This window comes from Podarcis vaucheri (genome assembly GCF_965113315.1).
Source record: "Podarcis vaucheri genome assembly, chromosome: 10".
Lineage (NCBI taxonomy): Eukaryota > Metazoa > Chordata > Lepidosauria > Squamata > Lacertidae > Podarcis > Podarcis vaucheri.
The window spans coordinates 43299105-43321510 of NC_138748.1; the positions used below are offsets into that span (position 1 = coordinate 43299105).

Sequence of the window (22406 nt, forward strand, 5' to 3'; positions counted from 1 at the left end):
TCCTCCTAGAAAGTAAGGGGAAATGTCTGTGCGTGTTATGGAGGGAATGCCTACGGGTGGCATGCCTACGGATTTTCCTCCTCTAAAAACTACGTGCGTGTTATGGCCGGGTGCGTGTTATAGAGCGAAAAATACGGTACTTAATTCGTTCCGGAGGTCCGTACTTAACCTGAAACTGTTCTTAACCTGAAACACCACTTTAGCTAATGGGGCCTCCTGCTGCCGCTGTGCCACCAGAGCACGATTTCTGTTCTCATCCTGAAGCAAAGTTCTTAACCCGAGATACTATTTCTGGGTTAGCAGAGTCTGTAACCTGAAGCCTATGTAACCCGAGGTACCACTGTATAACCAGAGCCTACAATGGAGGGGTTCACTGCATTAACACCCCCAGAGGTTATTGTTTCTCCCATAACTATATCCTTGGTTTCTAGCAGAAATCAGCAGTATTTCTGGGTTAGCGGAGTCTGTATCCTGAAGTGTATGTAACCTGAAGCGTATGTAACCCGAGGTACCACTGTACACTCATTCAAATGTATTCTCACTCACAAATTCTTTCCCCAACACACACAGGCCCACAACCTTCCCCACTCACTACTATTAATTATTATTATTAATAGTAATAGTAATAACACAGCTGACACACGTTGACATCTCTCCCCACCCACCCCTCTCTCACACATGCCCATGCATTTCAACCTCCCCAGCACTCCAGATTCCCTCAGAGCTTGACAGCAAACTTGGCTGCATGGGGATTACTGGAGAGTAGAGGTTTCAACTTCTCCTTACCCATCCCAATGATCCAAAATGCATCCAGTCCCAATCACAGCTGCCAACTTTTCTTGCGAGGAATCCTATTCGGAATAAGGGAATTTCCTCAAAAAAAAAGGAAAACGTTGACAGCTATGGTCCCAATACTGCTTTGGGCTAACAGCAGCATGAGCCAGTATCTTAGCTGCATGGAGAGTGTTGGGGATAGCCGGTTACCCTCCCCTTCACAGCAATCCCAATGCAGTCAAAATTGCTATATCCATGTGTTGTTCATCAGCACAGAAGGTGGGGGGAACCTTTGGCCTCCAGGTGTTGCTGACGTGCAACTTCCATCAGCTCCAGAGAGCAAGGGCAATGGAAGTTGGATGATGGAAGTTGTGGCTCAGCCATTTCTGGAGGACCAAAGATGCCACACACCTGCAGGACGGGAACACCTCTCTTTCCCTCACAATACAGTTGGTGGGTTAATCTGTCAGGCAGTGGTGACAAAATGATTAGGGCTCCCCAGGGTCTCATGTGAGCCACAGGTTACCCACATTTGCTTCAGCTGCAACTCACTTTAGTCTAAAACCTGCAATTTTTTGTATGATGTGCAAACATACCATTGGATTAAACAGTTTGTTGCTTGTGGGAAATTCCAAGGACTGCAACAGGGGGGAAATGTCAAACTACACTCACTAAATTAGTCTTACCTGTCAGATCTTCAGCTTTTTCAGGTTCCAGTAAGTCCAGGGCCAAGGCTTCCAGGTTCATATAGTGCTGCTGTAAAACCGGATTCTCAAAGCTCTCACTCCTGTTGAAATCCCGGGTTAAAGTATCAATGAGCGCCAGTGCCACTGGGTTGTCCAAGAACTGTTTGCACATGGGCATTGATCCTGCCTTCCTCCCATCTCTACTCACCTGTACTTGAACCGAAGCTTGTGGACTATTTCCATCATTTTGCTTACTTGTTCTTGATTAGCTTGGAGCTTCTCTGTAAAGTCAACTTTCCGTTTGTCGTCCGCATAAGGTAGGAAAATTAGATGAAACCCTAAACAGAAGGAACGAATATATACATGAAAGAAATGAGATACTCAAAAATGTTCCCAAATGCTCAGATCTCTGACAAATGATCTCCAGATCTGAAGTCACATTATCATTAGGGTTGCCACTTAGATTGAAATCAACATGTGAATGCTTGATTACTAACTAAAACTACCAGTTGTGAACTAGTTGTTTTGAGTGTCAGTGAATGGGAGACAACAGAATAATTTGTCAGAATAGGGACATAATGTGCAAAAGACATTAACAGATGCAGACCAGAAAAAAGCTACAGCATGTTTTAATTTATTTTATTAGAAACAACTCAGAATAAGACATCTTTAAATACCCATAGTGAGAGCAATAAGCCAGGAAAAATATTATGATATCCTACTTAACCCAAGAGTAAAATGTATTTCACCCCACAAGCAATTAAGGATTTTTTTTTACCGTTATTGATAAACATTTCTGGTCTGCATTCTGGTTTTGCTCTAAAACTAGTCCACAAATAACAGTATCTCATGATAGAGATGCCATCATCTCAGCTTGAAGATAGAAATTCCTGTTCTGAGAAACATCACATAGGCTAGGAAGAAGATCTCAACAGCTTCTAAGATATAGCTTATGGAAGTTTGCAAGGTGAAACAGGCAGAGCCAAGATCCCACACACAAAACATGGAGACTTTGAAGGAGTTTGGGAAAAGGAAACACTGGAGGCTGACTAGGATCTTTGCCTTGCCCAAAAATCTGTTTTTGAGAGTTAAGAGTAACTTCCGAATAGGGTGGTATTAGGTGGCAGGCAGGACTCTGTGCACTGAGCGTAGAAATTGGTGGTATTTGGTTTACCTTACAAAAGCAGAAATATTCTCACTAAGGCATCTCTGGGTCCAGTCTTGTTAAGTCTAGAGGAACTAACCTATGCAATTAAATAGTGGGATATTGAAATGAACCCCAAAATTATCTTGTGTGTTACTGATTACCTATCTGTAGGAGATGAGACACCCTTAATGAATTCATCAGAAGCAGCCAAAGTAATCCAAACCATACACTGGAAACTATATAAGACACCAGTGCATAAAAAGTAATGCTAATATTATACAAGATGGGGGATAAATCTATAGCCACTCCATGCTGCTCATTGAAGTATAAACCTCCGCTCCTTAAATTAGATGGCAGAAAAAACTTCTGACAGTGGTAGAACACCACACTAACCATCTGTAAGACAGAAATCCCAGCAACTCCAGTTACCTGAGGGGGCCACCTGCACATTCTGCTCATCCAACTCTTCTTCCTGAGGAACCAGGGCTATAAACCGAGGAGGAGTGTTCCGACGGGGTGTGTACCTGCACACAGCCATCACTCCTTTCTCCAGACACTTTGTCAGCAGGGCATTAAATAGTGTGGTGCTTCCTAAAAGCAAAAATCCATGCTTGTTACTTTAATGAAACAACTCTGGTGGCTCAAAACACATCTGAAATACCTACATCAAGCTTCTGCAGAGGACTATATGCAACTATATCTCTCTGTGTGTGGCTGGTTACCATGGTTTTGGGACAGATAGGTATAGTTTCTGTTTTTTTGTAAATGTGCTTCTTTTCTAGATGGTAGCAATAATCAGCAGCTCAAAAGTTTAGTCGGGGGGGGGGCAGAAGCCCGAGAGAGGGCAATCTCCATGGCAACCTCTTTAAGTTTTGGAATTTCCTCAACAGAGGTGTGCCTGGCGCCTTCATTATGTAGTGTCCATTGCATGCTGAAGACACACGTCTTTCCCCACCCTATTATTGTAATGGTTTTTGTTTTGAAATCATTTTAATATTCTACTTTTAAATCGCTGTAACCCACCCTGGGACCTTGTGGTAAAGGACAACAAATCAAATCAATATAATGATGTATTTGATTTCTTATCCGCCCTGCAGGGTGGATGTTGGGAGTTGACCAAGCTACTTGCTGTTAGATGACTGTTGTCCTACACCATGGGATTTAAGCTGTGCAGCCACAAGGTTTCATCCTGAGTGATTTTAACATATATATGATGTTTGGAATTGATAAGGAATGCAACCTTATCAGTATGCTAATCATGGCACTGAGCCTAATCCTGCTCTGTACCCTGACTGGTATGGGTCCAAAAAGTCGACCTCATATCATCATCCCCTATTTTCATGTTTGAAATCCTGCTCTGCACAATGAAATTTCACTGTCAAGTTACAAAGCAGACTATCCTTCCCACAATATGCTTACCACTAATCAAAGACTCTTCAGGATAGATGAACTGGGCAGGCCTGATGTGATGGTGTTGTTTCAACATTACCAGGGGCTTGAAGCCAATCAGATACAAGCCTTGTGGCTCAAACCTTTTTGCTTCTTCCGTCTCCTCTTTCTCCAGCACAATCTGACGGTTCCCATAGATCTACAAAAAGGGAGCAGGGGGAAGAAAAGTAGCTAGAAAAATAACAAGCCTCGGGCCCAAGTGAAGTAAAATATAGGTCTAGTGTTAGTGGAAACATAATCATGCCTATAGAGTCTAGCAAATCTGAAGTTACACTGTAAAAAGTCAGCAGAGAGATCTATGGCAATCATTCTTGTCTCACTTGCTAAGAGTAATTTTATCAGACAGCTACTCCTGTTTTTATCCACATACTGTAAATCAGGGATGGCTAACCTCTTAATCTCCAGGTGTTGCTGAACTACTACAACCCCCATCATCCCTAACTCCTGGCCATGCTGGCTGGGGCTGATGGAAGATGCACTCAAACAATATCTGGAGAAGAACAGGTTAGTCACTCCTATTTCAAAAGCTCCCACTTTGCACCTCAGGGTGGGAATAGCTATTCCAGGGGTCCACAAATTTAGGCTGCCTTTGGTAGTCAGCCAAAATTTTGACCCTTCCCCAACATTCTCCCAGCTGATGCTCAACTAGAGGGAGCCTCAGGCTTAAATCACTTTCAAAAAGCAGCAGCCTGGGGACAATCCCTGGTTCTCCTGCACAGTTCCAAGCTCAAGAGGAGAGCCAGAGGTTGTCCATGATGAAAAGGACCTCCGAGGTCCTTGGAACTAGAACCACAATATAAACGAAAGCGGTCATGCAGCAAAACCATTCATATGAACACACTTTTGTTAAATGCTTGCCAAAAACGTTTTTGCAACATTAGCCACCTGATCTGCAACATAGAGCCTTAGCTTTATTCCTTGGGGAGGTCATTTATTTGCAGGCTACTTCCATTTTTTTAAAGAACCTAGTTGACTGTCCTTTAAAGACCTTGGAAATTAGTGAGAACTAACTGCCAAAAGACATTGCTCGAAGAAAATGGAAAATTAGAGAAAATGCTTAAAACAATTGCCAATGTGTGACACAACAGGGCCCAATTATTTGCAAATAATTGTTTATAAAATTATTCCTCTACTCGTAGCCCAACCCAGAAGTCTGTTGGGGAAAGGGAAGAAAAATCAGTACATATATAATCTTTGGTATATAAATATTAAAGAGACCTTATGTGTCACAATGGAACACAGGGTCAGGTTGTTAGGGCTTGCTAATCACAACAGGTGCTATGGTGTGTCTGGATTGTTTCTTCCATTTTTTAAAATGGGCTTGCAAATTCTGCCAAGGGAAAATGGAGGAGAGGAGACTGAGGAAATAATTCTCAAAGTACCTTACCTGAGCCCTCTTGGTGTCACTTGGCAGAAGCAAACTACCCGTCTGTCGGTTAAAGGTTCGAGTTTTTGTTTTCACTGGCTCATTGGTTTCACTGTAAAGTCTCACTGGTGGCTGCTTGAAAGCTTTCTGCACTAAGTTGAAAATGCCAACAGAAAGAGCCACATCTTTTCCCAGATACAAATTTAGCCTGCCAAGAATCAACAAATACAGATTTAAGCCTTCAGTTTCTACTTTAAAGAGATAAAAGCATATGAAAAGATTCTCATCCCAAAACAACACAAAGGAAACTTTCCACAACTTAGCATTATGTACTTTAACATAACTGTTAAGTGGCTGGCATTTATTGAGGGGAAGTATTTTCTCCAAAATCTCTCTTCACCACTACCCTACAAAAGGAGGAGAATTCAATTTTTTTCTCAATACAACACCTGGCTAAAGCTCGCTTCCTGGTCTCTTTTGCTCGTACTTTCTTCATGAGGTCTTCTAGCTTTCCAGACTCATCAAACTGGACTCCCAAGTCCTCATCTTCTGCTGTATTAATTATATCCCTGTAGAACAAGGAGATATCAAACCCCCCAGGCTTCTTCAAGTGCATTAAGTCAAGGTAGATACCTGGAGTCAAAACAGAATTGGAGCAATATAGATTACCAATCTCCTAGAATTTTAAAGGTTTTCATTTTGCAAAAGAGCTTAAACAGCCCCAGAACAAAGCACAGGAATCAGGGAAGGAACAAGAAGCATGCGTGCCGCCTTGATTGAGAGGGCCCTGGCTGCGTGACATCAGTGTGCCATGCACGTGACATCATTGTACTCTGCGGTGTGTGCACATGATATTGACCACCCAAAAAATATGGAGGGGGAGCACCCCTCTGATTTGGGATTTGGGGGGTCCTTGGTCCTCACAGCTCCACATACTTGGCACCCATGGCATAAAGCAAAGAGTATGGAGTTCATACTAGCAAGGGTTAATGTATACCAACGTTCTCCATTAGCCTGCTTTCAAATTCAGCCTCCAATCACGTTCTGCACTATGCTAAACAGCTTAAAAGAAGTTTGAGTGCACAAGCAAGTTCCAATACCCACTCATGCCATAAAGTTTTCAAATGGGTGACTTTGGCCTAGTCACTATCTCTTAAGAGTCAGACTAACCTAACTCACAGAGTTACAGGAGGATGGGACAGAACCACACATGCCTCCATCAATTTCTTGAAAGAAAAGTGGGAGAAAAATGTAATAAATGATTGTGCCCTAAGATTACTTATAACAAATAGCATTGGGAACCAGTTTTACAAACACTGTTTAGTTCGCTAAGAGGTGGCACCATTTTAGTTTGAAGTACTGACCTGTCTCTCGGAGGTCAGCGGCTTTGGTCCTAGCAAATTTGGCATTCACGCTGTCTTGACCGTGAGGGTTATCTTCATTGGTGAACAGCATGATCCTTTTGTGGCTCATCTTGAGGCGGACATCACTGAAGAGATTCGAGCAAACCCAGAATGCCTCACCTAGTGAGTAGTCAGCATTATGGCCAAAGGATTTGTGGAAGAGCGCTCTCCCTTGCTCTCCAATGTACTTGGCCAGCTCTAACACTCGTTTTGCCCCTAAAATAAAGAACAGAAAATGAATGACTACAGTTCAGTGTTGTCCTACAAAACACAAAGAGCACTACTCTTTTAAACCATGATATGCCAGAATTTGTAGTTTGTCTACGATGTTTCCCGTTCAACTTATGAAAAGAGATCAAGTGTTCAGTAGAGCAGTTCTCTGTGTGCAACAAGGACTACTGCCTTTTCTTAGTTGCTAATGAAACTTGGCTCAAAACTGGAACAGGCCTGAAACTGCAAGTTTGGCTAAGTGAAGCCTGAGGAGCATCAGAGATGAATGAAGTAACTAACTTCAACATTTGGTGATAGAACTTATCCACAAAAAACTTTTTGAGTATTTTGGAAGAAACAACAAAATACCTAAGTGGATGACTGAATTGCATTTGGTTACCAATGTTGGTGTTGGTTTTAATTAAATCTGGAGTTAAACTTTGTAATCATTAAAACTATATACATTTTTTGAAACTGGACTAAGCTGTAGTTTCTGGGATATAAGACTTCTTATGCAGCTACCTGCAGAACCTAATGCCATAACAAACACAAAAACCAATGGGTGAGATTGAGCAAAGTGTGAATGGATATCTGCTACAAAGGATTGGGGAACTCTCTGTAGCAGGTTTTGGGGGTGCACAGTGGGCTGGAGAGAGAAGTGAAATCAGAAGTCCCATTGCATGTGGATTTCCACTTTGCAAGGAAGAGTTACTGCAGAACTGTTCTGGTTTGACTAATGGCTGCTTTACACTTAGCCTATTAGCCCAACGCTAGTTTCTTTATGACTTCTAACATTAGCTTACTGAAATGGATTTTGCACTGTAGCTTGCAAGTGTCTGAAGCTACATGTCAAGCCATGTGACACACGTCAAAGATTCCACAAATGGGTTGATGGGGCATACTAGATATGGAGCAAGCTGCTACAACACAATGACTTCACTACAGACTGAACTCTGAAATGGACAGTCCCTTAGATTGTCACCAATTGCAAAAGCCACTTGAGTTGATACTAGTTTGGAAAATTGTATCTTAAACAAATATGTGAATGGGGTGGGGAGAGCTGACAGCCATAGGGAGGAGCTCTTCCTCCAGTTGTGACTATTATCAAGTATTTACAAAGCATCAACACTGGCAGAATTTAAGTATTTTAAAAGCACCAACCCTAAGCATTGTGCAGAATAGTGGGCCACCTCTGCTACTCAAAGTATCATGCCTCATTCCTGTATTCTTCCTTCACAGTTACACCTCATATTATTATATATTTACCTGGATTGCCCAAATCCTGAAGAACATAAATGTGTTTAAAATCCACAGAATTCTTATGTTGCTCAGTACCATAAAACACAACACCAAGGAGGTCCCGGTCATGGCTGATGATCTTGTTTGTGTACACATTCTTAATGCACTGGTAAAAAAAAGTTCAAGTGAGATGGGAAAAGAGAGGAAAAGGACCACTGAAGAAAACAGTGTTTACAGATCAAAGATGGTGTTAAAACATCTAGAAATACTTCCAAGGCTGCCACAGTGCTTTAAGACATTTACCCCCTAACTCCACAGGACATTTATAGATGAGAGAATCTAGATGTTCAACACTGAATTAGATGAGAGAATCTAGATGTTCAACACTGCTAGTTTCATAGCAGTCTTTCCCAGCACTTCCGGGAGGTGCCATAAATTTAGCTGTGGCCCTTTTAGATGCAAAGCATGTGTTCCACCACTGAGCAATGGCCTCCCGCTTCATTCTATCTTGTTGGTATTCTCAGAATTGTGCTGGACTGTAATCCTACACACACTTACATGGAAGCAAGGCAACTCGACACAGGTGGGCCTCACTCCTGAAGCAATACATGCAAGATTTCATTACTTTTCATTTTTTTGGTCTCACACTTTGATTTTTGCAGAACCAAGGTCCATCCATTTTTAAGCAGGGCTGGCTAAACTGTTTGGGCCTAAGGGCTGCATTCACCCACAGTCAACCCTCCAGAGAGCTGCTTACCAGTAGTGGGGGTAGCCATCCACATTCTCACAACTGCAAACTCATAGTCCACACCTCAGCTGATCACTGCAGATCAGCTAAAAGGAGGCAGGGTATAATTCCCTCTGCACTGTTGAAATAATCATTCTGATTCACGGGGAGTGGGGGGTTTGCATCCTCCATCAGAGCACTAGGCTGGGCAGAGTTTGAATCATCTCTGCTCATCCTAGAACTGTTCTACTTTATTTATTTTTCCCCCTTTTGCCACTACCACCAGAATTGTTGGGGGTCTTGGTGAACACAGCAGCAACTAACATTTAGAATGTACTGTATAATAAACTGGCAAAGACAGTAGGAAAGGGGAGAATCAGCAGCTTCTAGAAGTGTTCCTTTTGCAAATTCAGGAATGGAGAGGGGTTTTCAAAACTGCGTAAAATTGTGCCAAATAGCACTCAGGAAAGTGCCCCAGTACCACTACATACAGAACTCAGGAACTGTGCTTAGACTAAAATATGTATTTTTTTATTGTAGCATAGCACAGGGACAATGCAACTGCCTGCTTTTCAAGTGTTTAAACTCTCCCATAGATGAAGACAGAAGACAACAATTTCCAGAGAATGTTGCTCTGCTCCCAGATTTGGTTTTTAATTTTAAGAACACAACTTTCATCTAAATTTCTATAAACTGAAAAGAATTTAACAGAAAAGTAGAACTCAGCATTACTTTGTTCTCTCTGCATAAAATACCTTTCATTATCCTAAGAAAATTGGAATAATATGGCAACTGCCAAAACATAAAACAGAACTGACAGCTAGTTCTATCAGGTTATACTACAAACAACACATTTAAGGAACTTTCAAAACATACAATATGTAATATTAAATTTCTGAAGGGTCATCTTACCTGGATTGTCATATCAAAAGGAGTCAAATCACCATTATCATACGAATCAAACATGGCTTTTGAGGCATCCACTAAGAAAACCAAGGTATCCCGACCTGAATATTTATATTCTCCTACGGAGAAAAAAATGTCGAACCCTGTATGCAAATCATTCTCATTTCACTCAATTCTTGTACTTCATTATGTTGCCTTATTACAACTCACACATTCTTTAGACTATGCACAATTAAACTTGGTCTTATGTAGAAGAAAGGGTATGCATTTGTACAACCATGATGGGCTAAGAGAAGACTGCTTTTTCTCAATAGGCTGCCTGCACCACGACTCATCATGCCTTTCACTGGTATTGCAGTGGTCAGCGTGTTTGTCTTACCAAGAAACTGCATAAAGCAGCCCACTCTAAGAGCATGTAAAGTGACACCAGCCTTTTGCAGACAGTGCTCTCATGCTTTCACCTACCTCTGTATCACAAAGGCTAAGCACTTGCCTTCTTAAAAAAGCAAAACCAACCCGGGTTTCTTAGCATCCTGCACCGGTAGCAAAATGTTATAAGTATGCCACAAAGTGTTTCACATATACAAATGCCAGTTAAACTACTGGCTCAGCTGTACTGGTTCCCAGATATTTTCAGTATTGATGTGCTAGATTAGCTGCAAGCTAAAATAGCTCTAACTCATCTATAATAAATAATTAGCCCACACAAGCCTATAGACCCATGGTTCTCAATACACGCCCCACAGGGGGGCAATTTGATTTTTAAGGAGGGCAATTCGAGAATGAGTTATTAACAGTGAATGGCCTTTTAGGCTTCCTCCACGTGAATGGGAATTCACTTTTTAAATAATAAGAATTATATTTCACAGGGGCTGGGATCAGGATTTTACAGATGCGTAGGTGGGGCATGGCCAAAAGAAGGTTGGGAACCACTGCTTTAGACCAATTCTTACCAATTGTTTCAACATCTTCATTTTGTTCCTCTTCTTCTTCACCTTCCTCATTTTTGTAGTATGATTGCCAGTCTGCCATGGCTTTCACGTTGTGCTAAGGAGAATGAACAAAGAAGGTATATATACTATATTACATGTTCTTCCAGGCATCCCCTAAAATCATGACTTTGAAAGGATAAACAGTAGGTGGGAGAAGAGGAATGCTGTTGCTTTTTTCAAGTTGGCAGTCTTACACAGCTGCTTTTCAGCAAACAAAAAAAAGTCTGAAGGCTGTTCATGTAGTTCCCACACATAACACTTTGGCCCTGACTGGCATCCCCAAACCCCCATCTCGTACCACAATGGCTCTCTCAACAGCAGCCCATGGAATAAAATGAGCTACGAATGGAGTATGATTACATCTGTGTCAATTTACAGTTAAAATACAACACTACATAACAGCACTACAGCAGGGAGGTAATTTGAAGCTTGAAAAATGTCACTTACCTATCAGTAAATAAGTGGTCTGCCATAGAGAGAGAGAAAAGGAAGAAAATTCAAGTAAGCTCTGTTGTATTCATTTAACCAGCATATTAATCTTTACAGTGGCATGGTAAGAAACTGGCATATTGAAAATAAATCAGACATGTGTGAAGAATCATAACTATTGTTTTAAGGCAGTTTTAGACTCTTAACATTGTTAAATACAATGACAGTTGTGGGGAGGGGGACTCAGGAGAAACATATTGTTGCACACTACTCCAATCTCCAAGCAGAGTGAGATCCCAGTGGTTTCAGATGCTATGCTCAGGGTTAATGTTTCCTTTTGGAAATGAGGCACAGCGGAGATTGTGGTGTCTTTATGATATATGCTTTATTTACACATATATACAGTGGTACCTTGGTTCCCAAACTCAATCCATTCTGGAAGTACGTTTGACTTCCAAACCGTTCGCAAACCAAGGCACAGCTTCTGATTGGCTGATTGGCCCCAGAAATAATGCTGACAGCCGAAGTGATCATTCAGCTTCCAAAAAACATTCACAAACCGGAACACTTACTTCCGGGTTTGCAAGGTTTGGGAGCCGATTTGTTCGGGAGCCAAGCCGTTTGGTGGTACCTCGGGTTAAGTACTTAATCTGTTCCGGAGGTCCGTTCTTAACCTGAAACTGTTCTTAACCTGAAGCACCACTTTAGCTAATGGGGCCTCCCGCTGCGCCTTTCTTAATGGCTCATCACCTTTCCTTTGTTCTCTTAACAGCCCTTCGCCCAAGCAATTTCCTCAGGAGGAAGCTGGCCTGCCTTCTATTTCAACCCTTGCTGGATCCAGTTCAGGAGGCTAGATTAAAATCGGACACCTGCTGGATCCAGGAATTTAGGGAAATCTGGCATCCCCAAACACGTGACAATATGCACGTGTGTAAGTGTGTGTGTGTGAACAAGACCTGGGGCCCTACTGTGGGCGGAAATCAGAGAGTAAGGAGCTTCCTTAGATCCCGCAAAGCAGTCCGTTCCCAACCCACGGCCACTAAGTGTACCAGCTCGGGGGCGGCGCCCCCCTCAGACATGGAAAGGCTGCACCGCAGCAGCAGCCAGCAGGCGCGAAAACTGCAGTTACCTGAGTTCCCCCGAGCGCCTGTTTTCGTCCCCGACACTTTACTAAACCCGGAATCTGTCAGTCACGCCTAATCCCCACCCCTAACAGCGCAGTTGTCCAATGGGGAAGGGAAAGAAGGCTGCGCCTTATCCCAAACACGCCCGCCGTAGCCCTGCGATCGATACTCACCATAGACTTTAAAAAGTAGAGATTCACACTGACTTCTCACCTTCGGGCTCCCTTACAGCTTGTTCTCCTTCCCCCCACCCACCCACTTAAAATTGCATATAGCCATTCAAAATGATTGTTTCGGGGAGTTTCGCTTAGCTGAGTCTGGGAAGCAGCGAACCACCCACAAAACCAAAAGTTGCAGCAAAGGCGAGTGTCCTGCCCTTTCCAACATGTCTCTTAGGAGCGGGATCCTATTCCTATCTACCCACAGTTAAGTCCTATTGAGTTCCGTGGGACCTACTGCGGGTAAGTGTGCATCAGATTGCAGCCTAAAAGTTTTAAAACATTTTAAAACGCAACGCTTGCAGCGTGCAAGGCTTCTAATGCAACTTGAGCGCCGAATTTGAGCTGAAAGGGCAAAATTTACTCTTCCTGTAGCTTGAAAGGTGTCTTGCATGAGAGTTTTCTAAATGAAAAACTAAGCCTTCTAAAATCCGCTAACTTGCAATAATCCTGAAGGTTTATGTTTTTAAATTTTGTCCACTGTATATTGCTTTAACTTAAGCCGCTTGGAGACCTGATGGTGAAAAGCTGGGGTATATTTTTTTTGTAAAGAAAGGAAGAATAGCAAGCAGTGAAGGGCCACAAACCACTCTTCCAGACCCAGCGGGCCCTCCCAATATGCAACATGAAATGTAACGCCCTATTTGGCAATTAACTCTAAAAAGCAACAACACCACATCGTAATACGAAATAAATGAGAAAGAACAGGAATCCTACACTTATTCATTGTTTTCCGTGGGCTGTGCTCCTGGGGAGGGGGGAAAAGAGCCTAAAGGAACCAGGAATATCCTTGTTCAGACAATAGAATTCGATACTCTTATCTTTCCTATTTCTATGGAACGGTTGGCAGCCTCAAGTTCGCTCGGAGGTCCTTTACGCCTCAGTTACATACTCAAGTCATGCCCCCTGCCCACCCCTGCGTTGAATAACCCCGCCCACCAGTCACTATGCAACCTGTTACTGCTCGGGAATGGCTATACGCTTCGCCCTTCTCCCCGCCTCCTACCCAATCGCCCCGAAGAACTCTGGTCACATTGTCCTCGTCGATGCCCGCCCACATGGAACCAAACCACGCTCGCCCCCTGACCCCGCCCCCCGGCTGCCTAGCGCCCTTCCCTCACAGAGGCGCCGTGACTGGCAACCTGGATTCGCCTTGTGGGGGCGGCGCATGCGTGCGGCGAACGTTCCCTTCCCCGCTGCCCTCCTCCCATCTCCTCTGTCCCCTTCTGTCAGTTGGCTGTCACCCGCCGCAGGAGCAGGAGCAGGAGCCGGGCCGGCTGGGCTCCCCGCTTTCCCGGCCCCCCGCCCACTAACCACCGTTACCACTGGCCTCGGTCAAGAGCTTCCATCCCCGTCGCCCCCTCCGTCCTCTTTCTGTCGCCCTCCGCCAATGCCATGGACTCGCCCCCGATGCTGCACCCGGTGAAGCTCTACGTTTACGACCTGTCCAAGGGCATGGCTCGACGCCTCAGCCCCATCATGCTCGGTGAGAGGAGCCCCGGGGGGGGGGTGGAGAGACGACCCCGTCCGTCGCCTCGGTTTCTGTCAGATGATGCCTGGGGTGGGGGGAGAGGAAGCCTTTGCCCTCGTATTATTGGGGAAGGGGGTGGCTCAAATGGGAGGGGGGAGGGGACGGGCAGGGGTCCTACAGCCGGGGAGGAAGTTGATGTGGGTCTTGATCCTTAACCGCCGTCTGTGTTATGTACATTAACGGGCGCCCTCCTCCTCCTCCTCCCCCGCCCCCCGCACACATAGGTTACGTAAGAGGCTTCTTCGGGGCTTGGAGGGTGACCCGAAGGAACAGGGAAAGTGGTAATTTTACCTGTTCGCAATCCGAACAACTTTCTCTGTTTTCTCGTCCCAAAGGGGAGGTAGAGGGCTGGATGCACAACTCAAAGGTGTAGGGTAGACAGGGGTTACGTTAAGGAACAGCAGCAACTATACCCTTTCAACGTATCAGGGATGATATACTGTACAGGATCTGCACTCACTTCCAGCGTACACTCCCCCCCCCAGTAGTACGAATCACACTTGTCTTGTCCGTGTGCGGTAGTGGAGACAAAGTCTGCCCTGCCTCTAGGCTAAAGAATTGGTATACGGTATTTGTTTCCCCAACATAGTAACTGTCTGAATATTCATTAGGTCCATAAGCATGGAAACCTTTTGTTGCAGAAGTACTATCCATGCACATTTTTGTCTTAATTCATGGAGGAGAAAGCTAGCAGAGGAAGTAAGGACTGTTCTTAGTATTGCACAGAACAGTTAGGAGTTTGTGTCTGGATGAAAGGGCTGCTGGTCTAAATTATTTACTTCCTGGTATTAAGTAGTTCTAGATGCTTAGTCATAACAGATCTAACAAGCCTAGAGTACTTTAACTACTTTGCTATAAGTAGTGCTTTTTATGTAGTTGAACTAAGAAAAGAATATAGGAGCAAAGCATTGGACTGTGTTATATAGTGTTTGAGAATATACTTCTTTTATCACATTCTTAGCTCTCCCTTCTATTTTTTCCTTAAATTTCTATCTCTGATAGTTGTCCAGGGCACCAAACACCAAAGCAGTAAAACAATACAGTTAAAAATAAACTAAAAACATATTTAAAACACTTAGAAACATGTAAAGCATACCTACACGGCTAGTAATTGCAAAGTTACAAAGAACAGTATTTTAAGCCATCAAATGCCTGAGTAAACAGGAATGGTTTTAAAGTCCTCCTGAATGTTAGCAGTGAGGGAAACAGGCAAAACACATCAGGGAGGGCATTTCATAAAGGGGAAACAGCCACCCAAAAGGCTGTGTCATGGGTCATTCCCAACAAGGCAGCACCATCTTCAAGGGCAGCCCCACATTGCAGGAAGTCAGCAGAGCATGGACAACTGAATCCAGGCTATCCAGGAACAGCCATAACTTGTGAACCAACTGTGCATATGCATTCATAGACAAAGAAGCCACTTGAGACTCCAGTGACAAGTTAAGAGACCAGGAGTTCTCCCAGGCTATGAACCTGTGCCTTCAGGGAGAGTGCAACCCCTCACAGAACAAGTTGTCCACCTAGTTTTTGAAGACAGAAACCGCTCACCCCACAGCACCTCCATCTTATCATGATTCAGCCTCGGTTTATTGACCCCCAACACTACCCAGACACAAGTGTCCAACATTTCTAGAGAGAATTCCTGGACACTTTCAGGAACAACCTGAAGAATATCACACAACCTGAAAGTAGAGTATGATTGCCTTTTGATATTAAAGTAGAGGTATGCAAAGTTACCAGAAATGACTCCTTCAGACATGTGCCTGTATGCAGAGGAAGGCTCGCATACAAAAAGCAACATACGTATTTTATACTTTTCTGAACATAACATTGTCCTGCAATTCCATTACAAAATTTATATTTCACTGCAAAAGTTCTGTTCAACAATAGGCCTGTCATGAGTTATGAGAGACAGGGGAGTTAAAGGACAACATTACAGAGATAGAAGCTTTTCATTTATACATACAGACTAGAAGTTTAGAATAATAGTTTGCATCCTAACATGAGTTAACTTAATGAAGCTCATTGAAGGAAATCTCTACATCTGAGTTTGCACTGTCACTATGAGCAAGGAAAGTTTCACAACAGATTTAGCCTGCATGGAATATAAGTACCTCCCACACTGAACTCTATTCTACTTAAGGCTGGGCTTTTGCTTTTATACTGCAGACTTAGGCAAGTCATTCTGCATTCTTTCCCAAGAAACAGGGGAAGTATATTTGTATGTGATAAATACACTAATTCCTTTTTCCAATAAATCTAGATTAAAAGGAGCCACTAGGTAACTGAATGAGAACTGATTCACACAGATAAGTGATTCCAATTTAATTTATACTGGTTTCAGCTATCTCTGTCTCTACCATCAAGCCAGTACAAGTATCCTAAATCTAAATCTGCAGCCTCATGTGTGTTGACACTTACTATGAAGTGCACAGGCACAGGACTGAAGCCTCAGCAATATGTAGGGAATGGGGCAGGGGGGAATATTACTAGGATTTTCCCAGGTTAGAATTTTTTAAAAATGTACTTTCACTGTTATATTCAAACCTGATGTATTTTGAAGGTTAATATTAAAGATACAGAAACTCCAAACTGCATGGTCAGAAGTGAATACAAAAAAGAGAGGAATAAATACTTTGTCGACTTACATGATTTGTACTATAAGAAAGGTTAACATTTACAATAAATCATCATGATAGAGTTTTACACATTATACTTCACAGCCTACCCAGGTCCCACCCATTTCTCTAGTAATTCTCATTCTAAATGGAAGTGAGGAGAACCACCTTTCAGAAGTTTACAAAAAGTTGCTCTGCCTGGTTATCTGGACATTCATATGCACTGCAGGCCAGTAACTTTGCAACCCTGGCAAATCTGTAGTCCAATACATTAGTTATAGGACCTTTTGCATTATGTCTCATCTTCTGAGCTGTTTGTAAAGTAAAACATGTTGCTTTCAAAAATTAGCACTTTGTCATATTCAGAAAGTCTGAATTCTTCCCCTGTAATCATAAAACCCAGGGATTAGGGCACAAACTATTCCTAATTCCATCAAATACCAACTTTAGGGTGGGAGAGAACACTATTTTTCCTGCTTTTTCTTTTAGAAAGGCACTTTTATGAGTTTACGTGTAAGTGTATTCTAGGGAAATGTGAACTGATAGCCATGGAAGGCGAGTAACAGATTGCAGCATGCAAACTGGGTTGCTGATGGTGCTTTTCTTTTTATATGCAGGTAAGCAGTTGGATGGCATTTGGTGAGTAGCTAGACTTAACATTAATTGATGTTTTCATAGCATAAAACATTTCCACAATTATGTACTTCACAAACTATTTCATGAGTGTTCGGGAAGTAGCAACACCAAATTAGGCCGTGTTATTAGGTGTTTTGCATGGTCCTTTCAATGCTGGATGGTGGTGCCTCACTTTTTGGAGTAAGGGCTCATTCACATGCTTTCTAGGCATTTTGATTAGAGACTCATTAATTATTTTCACAATTTGTAAGGACAGAAAATGCTGTCTGAAATTAGGTAAGGATCTGGTTTTTTGTTTTTCAGTAGTCTTCCTAAACAGATTGATATAGGACTATATGAGGCTAGAGGCTGCAGGTAACTTTTAGTCTTGGTTATGTTTAATCTCTGGTGTATCTCACTACATAAATGTTTCTACCTGTCTTGTTTGCCACCCCCTTCAGGCACACTTCCATAGTTGTTCACAGGGATGAGTTCTTCTATGGTAGTGGTGGGATCGCCAGTTGTCCACCTGTAAGTCTTGGAACTTCTTTTCTATACCTACTTTTTCCTCTCTTATTTTTCCCTTTTTTTGTTGTTGATTTGTTTCTGTATCCCATTCAGAAAAATAGCAAGTAACTGGAATATTTAGTGCATTATGGCCAGCTTTCGAACATCCAGTACATCATGCTCTAAAGCAAGGGTGGGGAAGCTCTAGCTCACAGGCTCCTCAGTTGGCCTGAGATGTGATTTCAGCCAAGACACACCCACTTGCCAAACACCTGGTCATATAGGACGTCAGGTGTTGGGTAGGTAAAGATGGGGCTTCAACAAAAGGGACTAGCAGGCACTGCTGAACAACCTTTTTCACAGCGCTTCCCAGGCGTCCAACAGTCAGTTGATTGGCAGAACTTCAGAAATGCGGTTCAAGGTACTTTGCAAGCCCAGTACTTAGCACATGGAAATCACTCCACAAGGGGCAGCACAAGCTTCCCTTGGAAAGAAAAAATAAATGTGCCATTTTTAAAAGGAGCATTTATTTTATTTCCAAAGGAAGTTGTATTCAAAGCACTTCAAACAGCCTTCGCTGCAGAGGAGATGGTCCAGTTTTAGGAGCATTTCCCTCTCTGCAGAGACTTCCAAGGGACTCCCTCTAATAAAAAATCAGCTGACTGTTAGTTAGAAGGAGCTTATTTCAAGGTGCTCCCAGTGCCAATCATTGGCACTGAAGGGATATATTGAAAAGAGGCTGTTCTAACCGTTGATCAGCTAATCATTTTTTACAGCAACTTTTTTAACTTTGACATGTGTCAGTCACCTGAAGTCTTTATTATGTCAGGTGATTGACAGGTAGATGTCCCAACCCACCTATTAAAGTTGGTCCATGATTGGGGGAAGATAAGTATCTAGGCCATTAGCAGGATCCAGTTCCCTACCCCGCTCTAAACCATTTATTCAATCAAACTTGGTGTAATTTTAATGTATAGTAAAACTGAAATGCTTTCCTTGCATAGCTGATACTGAGGTCCTAAGTTCCCCTTAATCCACAATTTTTAAAGCTGATTTGTAGGCAACAGAGTAGGAATCAAATTTGGTTTATCTTTTTCCTTCTGTTCATCACCTCCAAACTGAGTATGTACAAGAGTCCTTCTGGAACTTGACTGCTATAAGCTCTTACTAGTGTTTTGGGAAATATGGTAATTGATGTAAGCAATTGGGGGGGGGGATGCAGAAATATTTCAGCATTATATATTCCCCATAGGAGGCTGGTAAATTGTTCTTGGTGTCTGAATATCTTCCTGCATATACACTTCACAGGGTGGGACTCTGCTTGGGCCCCCAGACTCTATTGTAGACCTGGGATGCTCAGAAGTTTCAGAAGAGCTGTTCTTGGAATACTTGTCCTCATTGGGTGAATCTATATTCCGGTGAGAGAATGCTGCTTTGTTTCTATTCTAATATTCTGGTGACTGCATGTAATTCCTGTTGATAGGGATGCCCATGCCCCTTCCTGCCAAGCTGCTTCACTATTGAGTTATGGTTAGTTTAATATAGAATTGTGCCATAATCTTAGAATGGTAAGTGAGTTCTAAATAGTTTCTGTACTTCAATACACAACTGAGATGCACTTCAATACACAACTGCACGTAGATTGAAGTCCCAACACTCTTTGTGTATTAAAACGTGATTTGGAGAAGAAAGGATTTTTAGTGGAGAAGCAGTTGGGGGATGGAATGCTTAACTCATTTCCTGCTTGTAGCCTTTCCATTCCAAATTCCCAAATAGGCAAATATACATTTGGAAGCAAATGAAGAGAGGCCAATTTCATGTGAAGTTGCAAGCAGGAAACAAGTTAAATATCACCTTTAGCTTTTCCATTTGACATTCCCCCTGCATAGCTGCTCTTAACACAGGTCTGAGTGTTATGGGGTGAATTAGCTTTACACACACACACACACACACACACACACACACACACACACATTCCTGTAATCCCTGAAAGAGGTCAGTCTTGCTATATTCATTCATTATTATTCTTTCTGAACTTCTTTTTCTTGGGGTCACAGAGGAGAGGCTTATAACCTTTTTGACCATAACTGCAATACATTCAGCAATGAAGTGGCACAATTCTTGACAGGGAGGAAGATCCCTTCCTACATCACTGACCTTCCATCTGAAGTTCTTGCAACGTAAGTAGAGTCCTCTTTTTTATTACATCCATATTATTGATGCCAAATTTAACAGCCATGGCTTTTCAGGAATACTGAGGACATGGCACAGATTTTAATAACTTGGAATACAGATATACCTTTCAGACTGACTTGCAACCAAATGACACTAAGATCTAAACTATGATAAACACCCTTTTCCAAAAAAGCAGTCTGCAGCTGATAACAGTTATTTTGAAAACAAAGCAACTGCAGGGCCCCATTCCAGAACATGTTCCCAATCAATATTGGGGGTCTGTGTTGGTTTCCTCCATGGCTTCTATTTGCCCCTGGAGGTGATGTTTGCAATAAACAGCACTTTCAGGGATGGTTATTTGTCACAGGAAACCAGGGCAGGGCCCTAATCTGTTTGAGGTCCTTGTGGCTGCTTTTTCATCAAAATAAAAGTGGCTGGTTTAAGCATGCTTCTAAAAAGCATGCTTATTGTAACATGTTGTTTAAGCCTAAAAGGGGTACTGTTTCATCTCAGTTAATGTAATTCTCTAAAGAGCCATCACAACTTTTAGGACTTTGGCTACTTTATAAAACAAACAAGTTGTGGGGGCAGGTGGCAGAGAAACAATAGTAGGAGATCTTACCAAAGTTATTTTTGAAGTGACTCACTCAAAAAGCTGTGGAAACATAGCGGTGGCTGGAGATGAACCTTGGACTTCTTTGGACATGAAACTTGTTGGAACATGTGGTTGTTAGTTGCATTAGTTAAGAGTATTGTCAGTTTTCAGTCCTGTCTATCTTTGGGCTGGACTAGCTCACGAGCATTACAAGCATTGCATTGCTTTGAAAAGTACATCTGTAGAGGGTTCAGTGGGTTACGCACCCTGTTATGTGTCTAAAAAAAGGTAAAGGGACCCCTGACCATCAGGTCCAGTCATGACCGACTCTGGGGTTGCGGTGCTCGTCTCACTTTATTGGCTGAGGGAGCCGGCATACAGCTTCCAGGTCATGTGGCCAGCATGACTAAGCAGCTTCTGGCGAACCAGAGCAGTGCACGGAAATGCCGTTTACCTTCCCGCCGGAGTGGTACCTATTTATCTACTTGCACTTTGACGTGCTTTTGAACTGCTAGGTTGGCAGGAGCAGGGACTGAGCAACGGGAGCTCACCCCGTCGTGGGGATTCAAACCGCCAACCTTCTGATCGGCAAGTCCTAGGCTCTGTGGTTTAACCCACAGTGCCACCCGCATCCCCGTTATGTATCTAGGCTCATCTAAAACATAGCCATGGAAAGTAGATGCAGCATGCAGTTTGAAACAAATATTCCCCAATATGGCTTGCAATATGGGAGAATGCTGGAACACAATTCTCAGCATATTACATTGCCAGCTGTGGCCTAAATGGAGAGGTGCAACACCCCATACCTGTTGCAGTGGAGACTGGGGCATAACTTTAGGCTCACAGGCACCTGACACCACAGCAACATGCAGCTTATGTTCTATGCTTCAGCAGCCAATACTACACTGCAAGCAACCCTGGGGCTCTGTAGTTTGGGATGGCAACATGCTTTTGAGTAATGCACACCAACCCAGACGTTTATGCCGCTACAACCAAGAGACACAGATGGTCCACCCCCTGCCCTAAAGGTGGACTTGACAAAGAATTGCTTCTGTGCCACTGTACTTCTAGGTGTTACAAGTGAGGCCTGTGCTGATCTCCTTTACACTCCATCTGTTTTGCCGATGGATGAAATAGTGGCATGGGCTCGGCTCAGCTCATGTATCGTTTTATAGGAACATCCTTAGTAGTTTGCCTTCATTCTTCTCAATAAGCAGCATGTTTTTAATTTTAGTTGAGAACCTATTTGTGTTCAGAGTACTTGGAAAACTTAAATTCTCTTTTCCCCAACCATCCCTTATGTCTTTCTTGTGGCTTCAGACCTTTTGGACAAGCTCTACGGCCTCTCCTCGACTCTATTCAGATCCAGCCACCTGGAGGAAATAATTTCAGCAGGCATAATGGACAGAGCTAGCATACCTGGTGGAAAGTGCCTCAATTCACCACGGCATTTACTTTTTAAACTCCAGTGTACCAGATTCCTATCTTATCATTCATGCCAGCGTTAACAGCAAGATGGTGCGCCAGACTTTCCAGGGAGAGCATTTACTGGATTGCATGTGATACAATGCTACCGGGGGAAAATGGTCATAAAGTCAAATAGCATATTTACTTACTAAATTTGTTTTTGTCTTGGTTATGTTTGGGTGCTTTTGAAATATCCCTTGCTGAGAAAGTGGAGATTAGGAAACCCAT

At 42.9% G+C, this 22406-nt stretch overlaps 2 protein-coding genes across 3 annotated transcripts in view; one reads left to right on the forward strand and one right to left on the reverse strand.

The window, feature by feature from the left end:
- XRCC6 (X-ray repair cross complementing 6) overlaps positions 1 to 22406 on the reverse strand; it is a 29189-nt gene that overhangs the window by 1501 nt on the left and 5282 nt on the right. The window contains exons 1-11 of one of the 2 annotated variants that reach the window (XM_082241402.1): positions 11347 to 11365; positions 10861 to 10954; positions 9914 to 10026; positions 8302 to 8440; positions 6787 to 7041; positions 5872 to 6055; positions 5444 to 5630; positions 4027 to 4195; positions 3037 to 3198; positions 1669 to 1798; positions 1461 to 1561 (exon numbers count right to left, since the gene is read on the reverse strand). In XM_082241402.1, the coding sequence (XP_082097528.1) occupies positions 1461 to 1561; positions 1669 to 1798; positions 3037 to 3198; positions 4027 to 4195; positions 5444 to 5630; positions 5872 to 6055; positions 6787 to 7041; positions 8302 to 8440; positions 9914 to 10026; positions 10861 to 10939 (1519 nt within the window). In that variant the 5' untranslated portion in view covers positions 10940 to 10954; positions 11347 to 11365. Of the gene's footprint in view, positions 1 to 1460; positions 1562 to 1668; positions 1799 to 3036; positions 3199 to 4026; positions 4196 to 5443; positions 5631 to 5871; positions 6056 to 6786; positions 7042 to 8301; positions 8441 to 9913; positions 10027 to 10860; positions 10955 to 11346; positions 11366 to 22406 lie in introns of those variants that run through there. The other variant, XM_082241403.1, reaches the window with a different exon arrangement.
- Positions 13800 to 22331, forward strand: DESI1 (desumoylating isopeptidase 1). The gene is made up of 6 exons (XM_082241406.1): positions 13800 to 14156; positions 17437 to 17458; positions 17896 to 17965; positions 19250 to 19359; positions 19999 to 20121; positions 22032 to 22331. Exons 1-6 carry the CDS (start codon positions 14066 to 14068, stop codon positions 22123 to 22125), a joined length of 510 nt encoding a protein of 169 aa, XP_082097532.1. The 5' UTR covers positions 13800 to 14065; the 3' UTR covers positions 22126 to 22331.

Bases quoted from the DNA above. Each gene is read 5' to 3' on its own strand.
- DESI1 (XM_082241406.1), top strand. From the start codon at position 14,066: ATGGACTCGCCCCCGATGCTGCACCCGGTGAAGCTCTACGTTTACGAC. The intron at 14,157-17,436 runs GTGAGAGGAGCC...TTTTATATGCAG, and splicing joins CCTCAGCCCCATCATGCTCG to GTAAGCAGTTGGATGGCATT. The intron at 19,360-19,998 runs GTGAGAGAATGC...TTGGGGTCACAG, and splicing joins TTGGGTGAATCTATATTCCG to AGGAGAGGCTTATAACCTTT.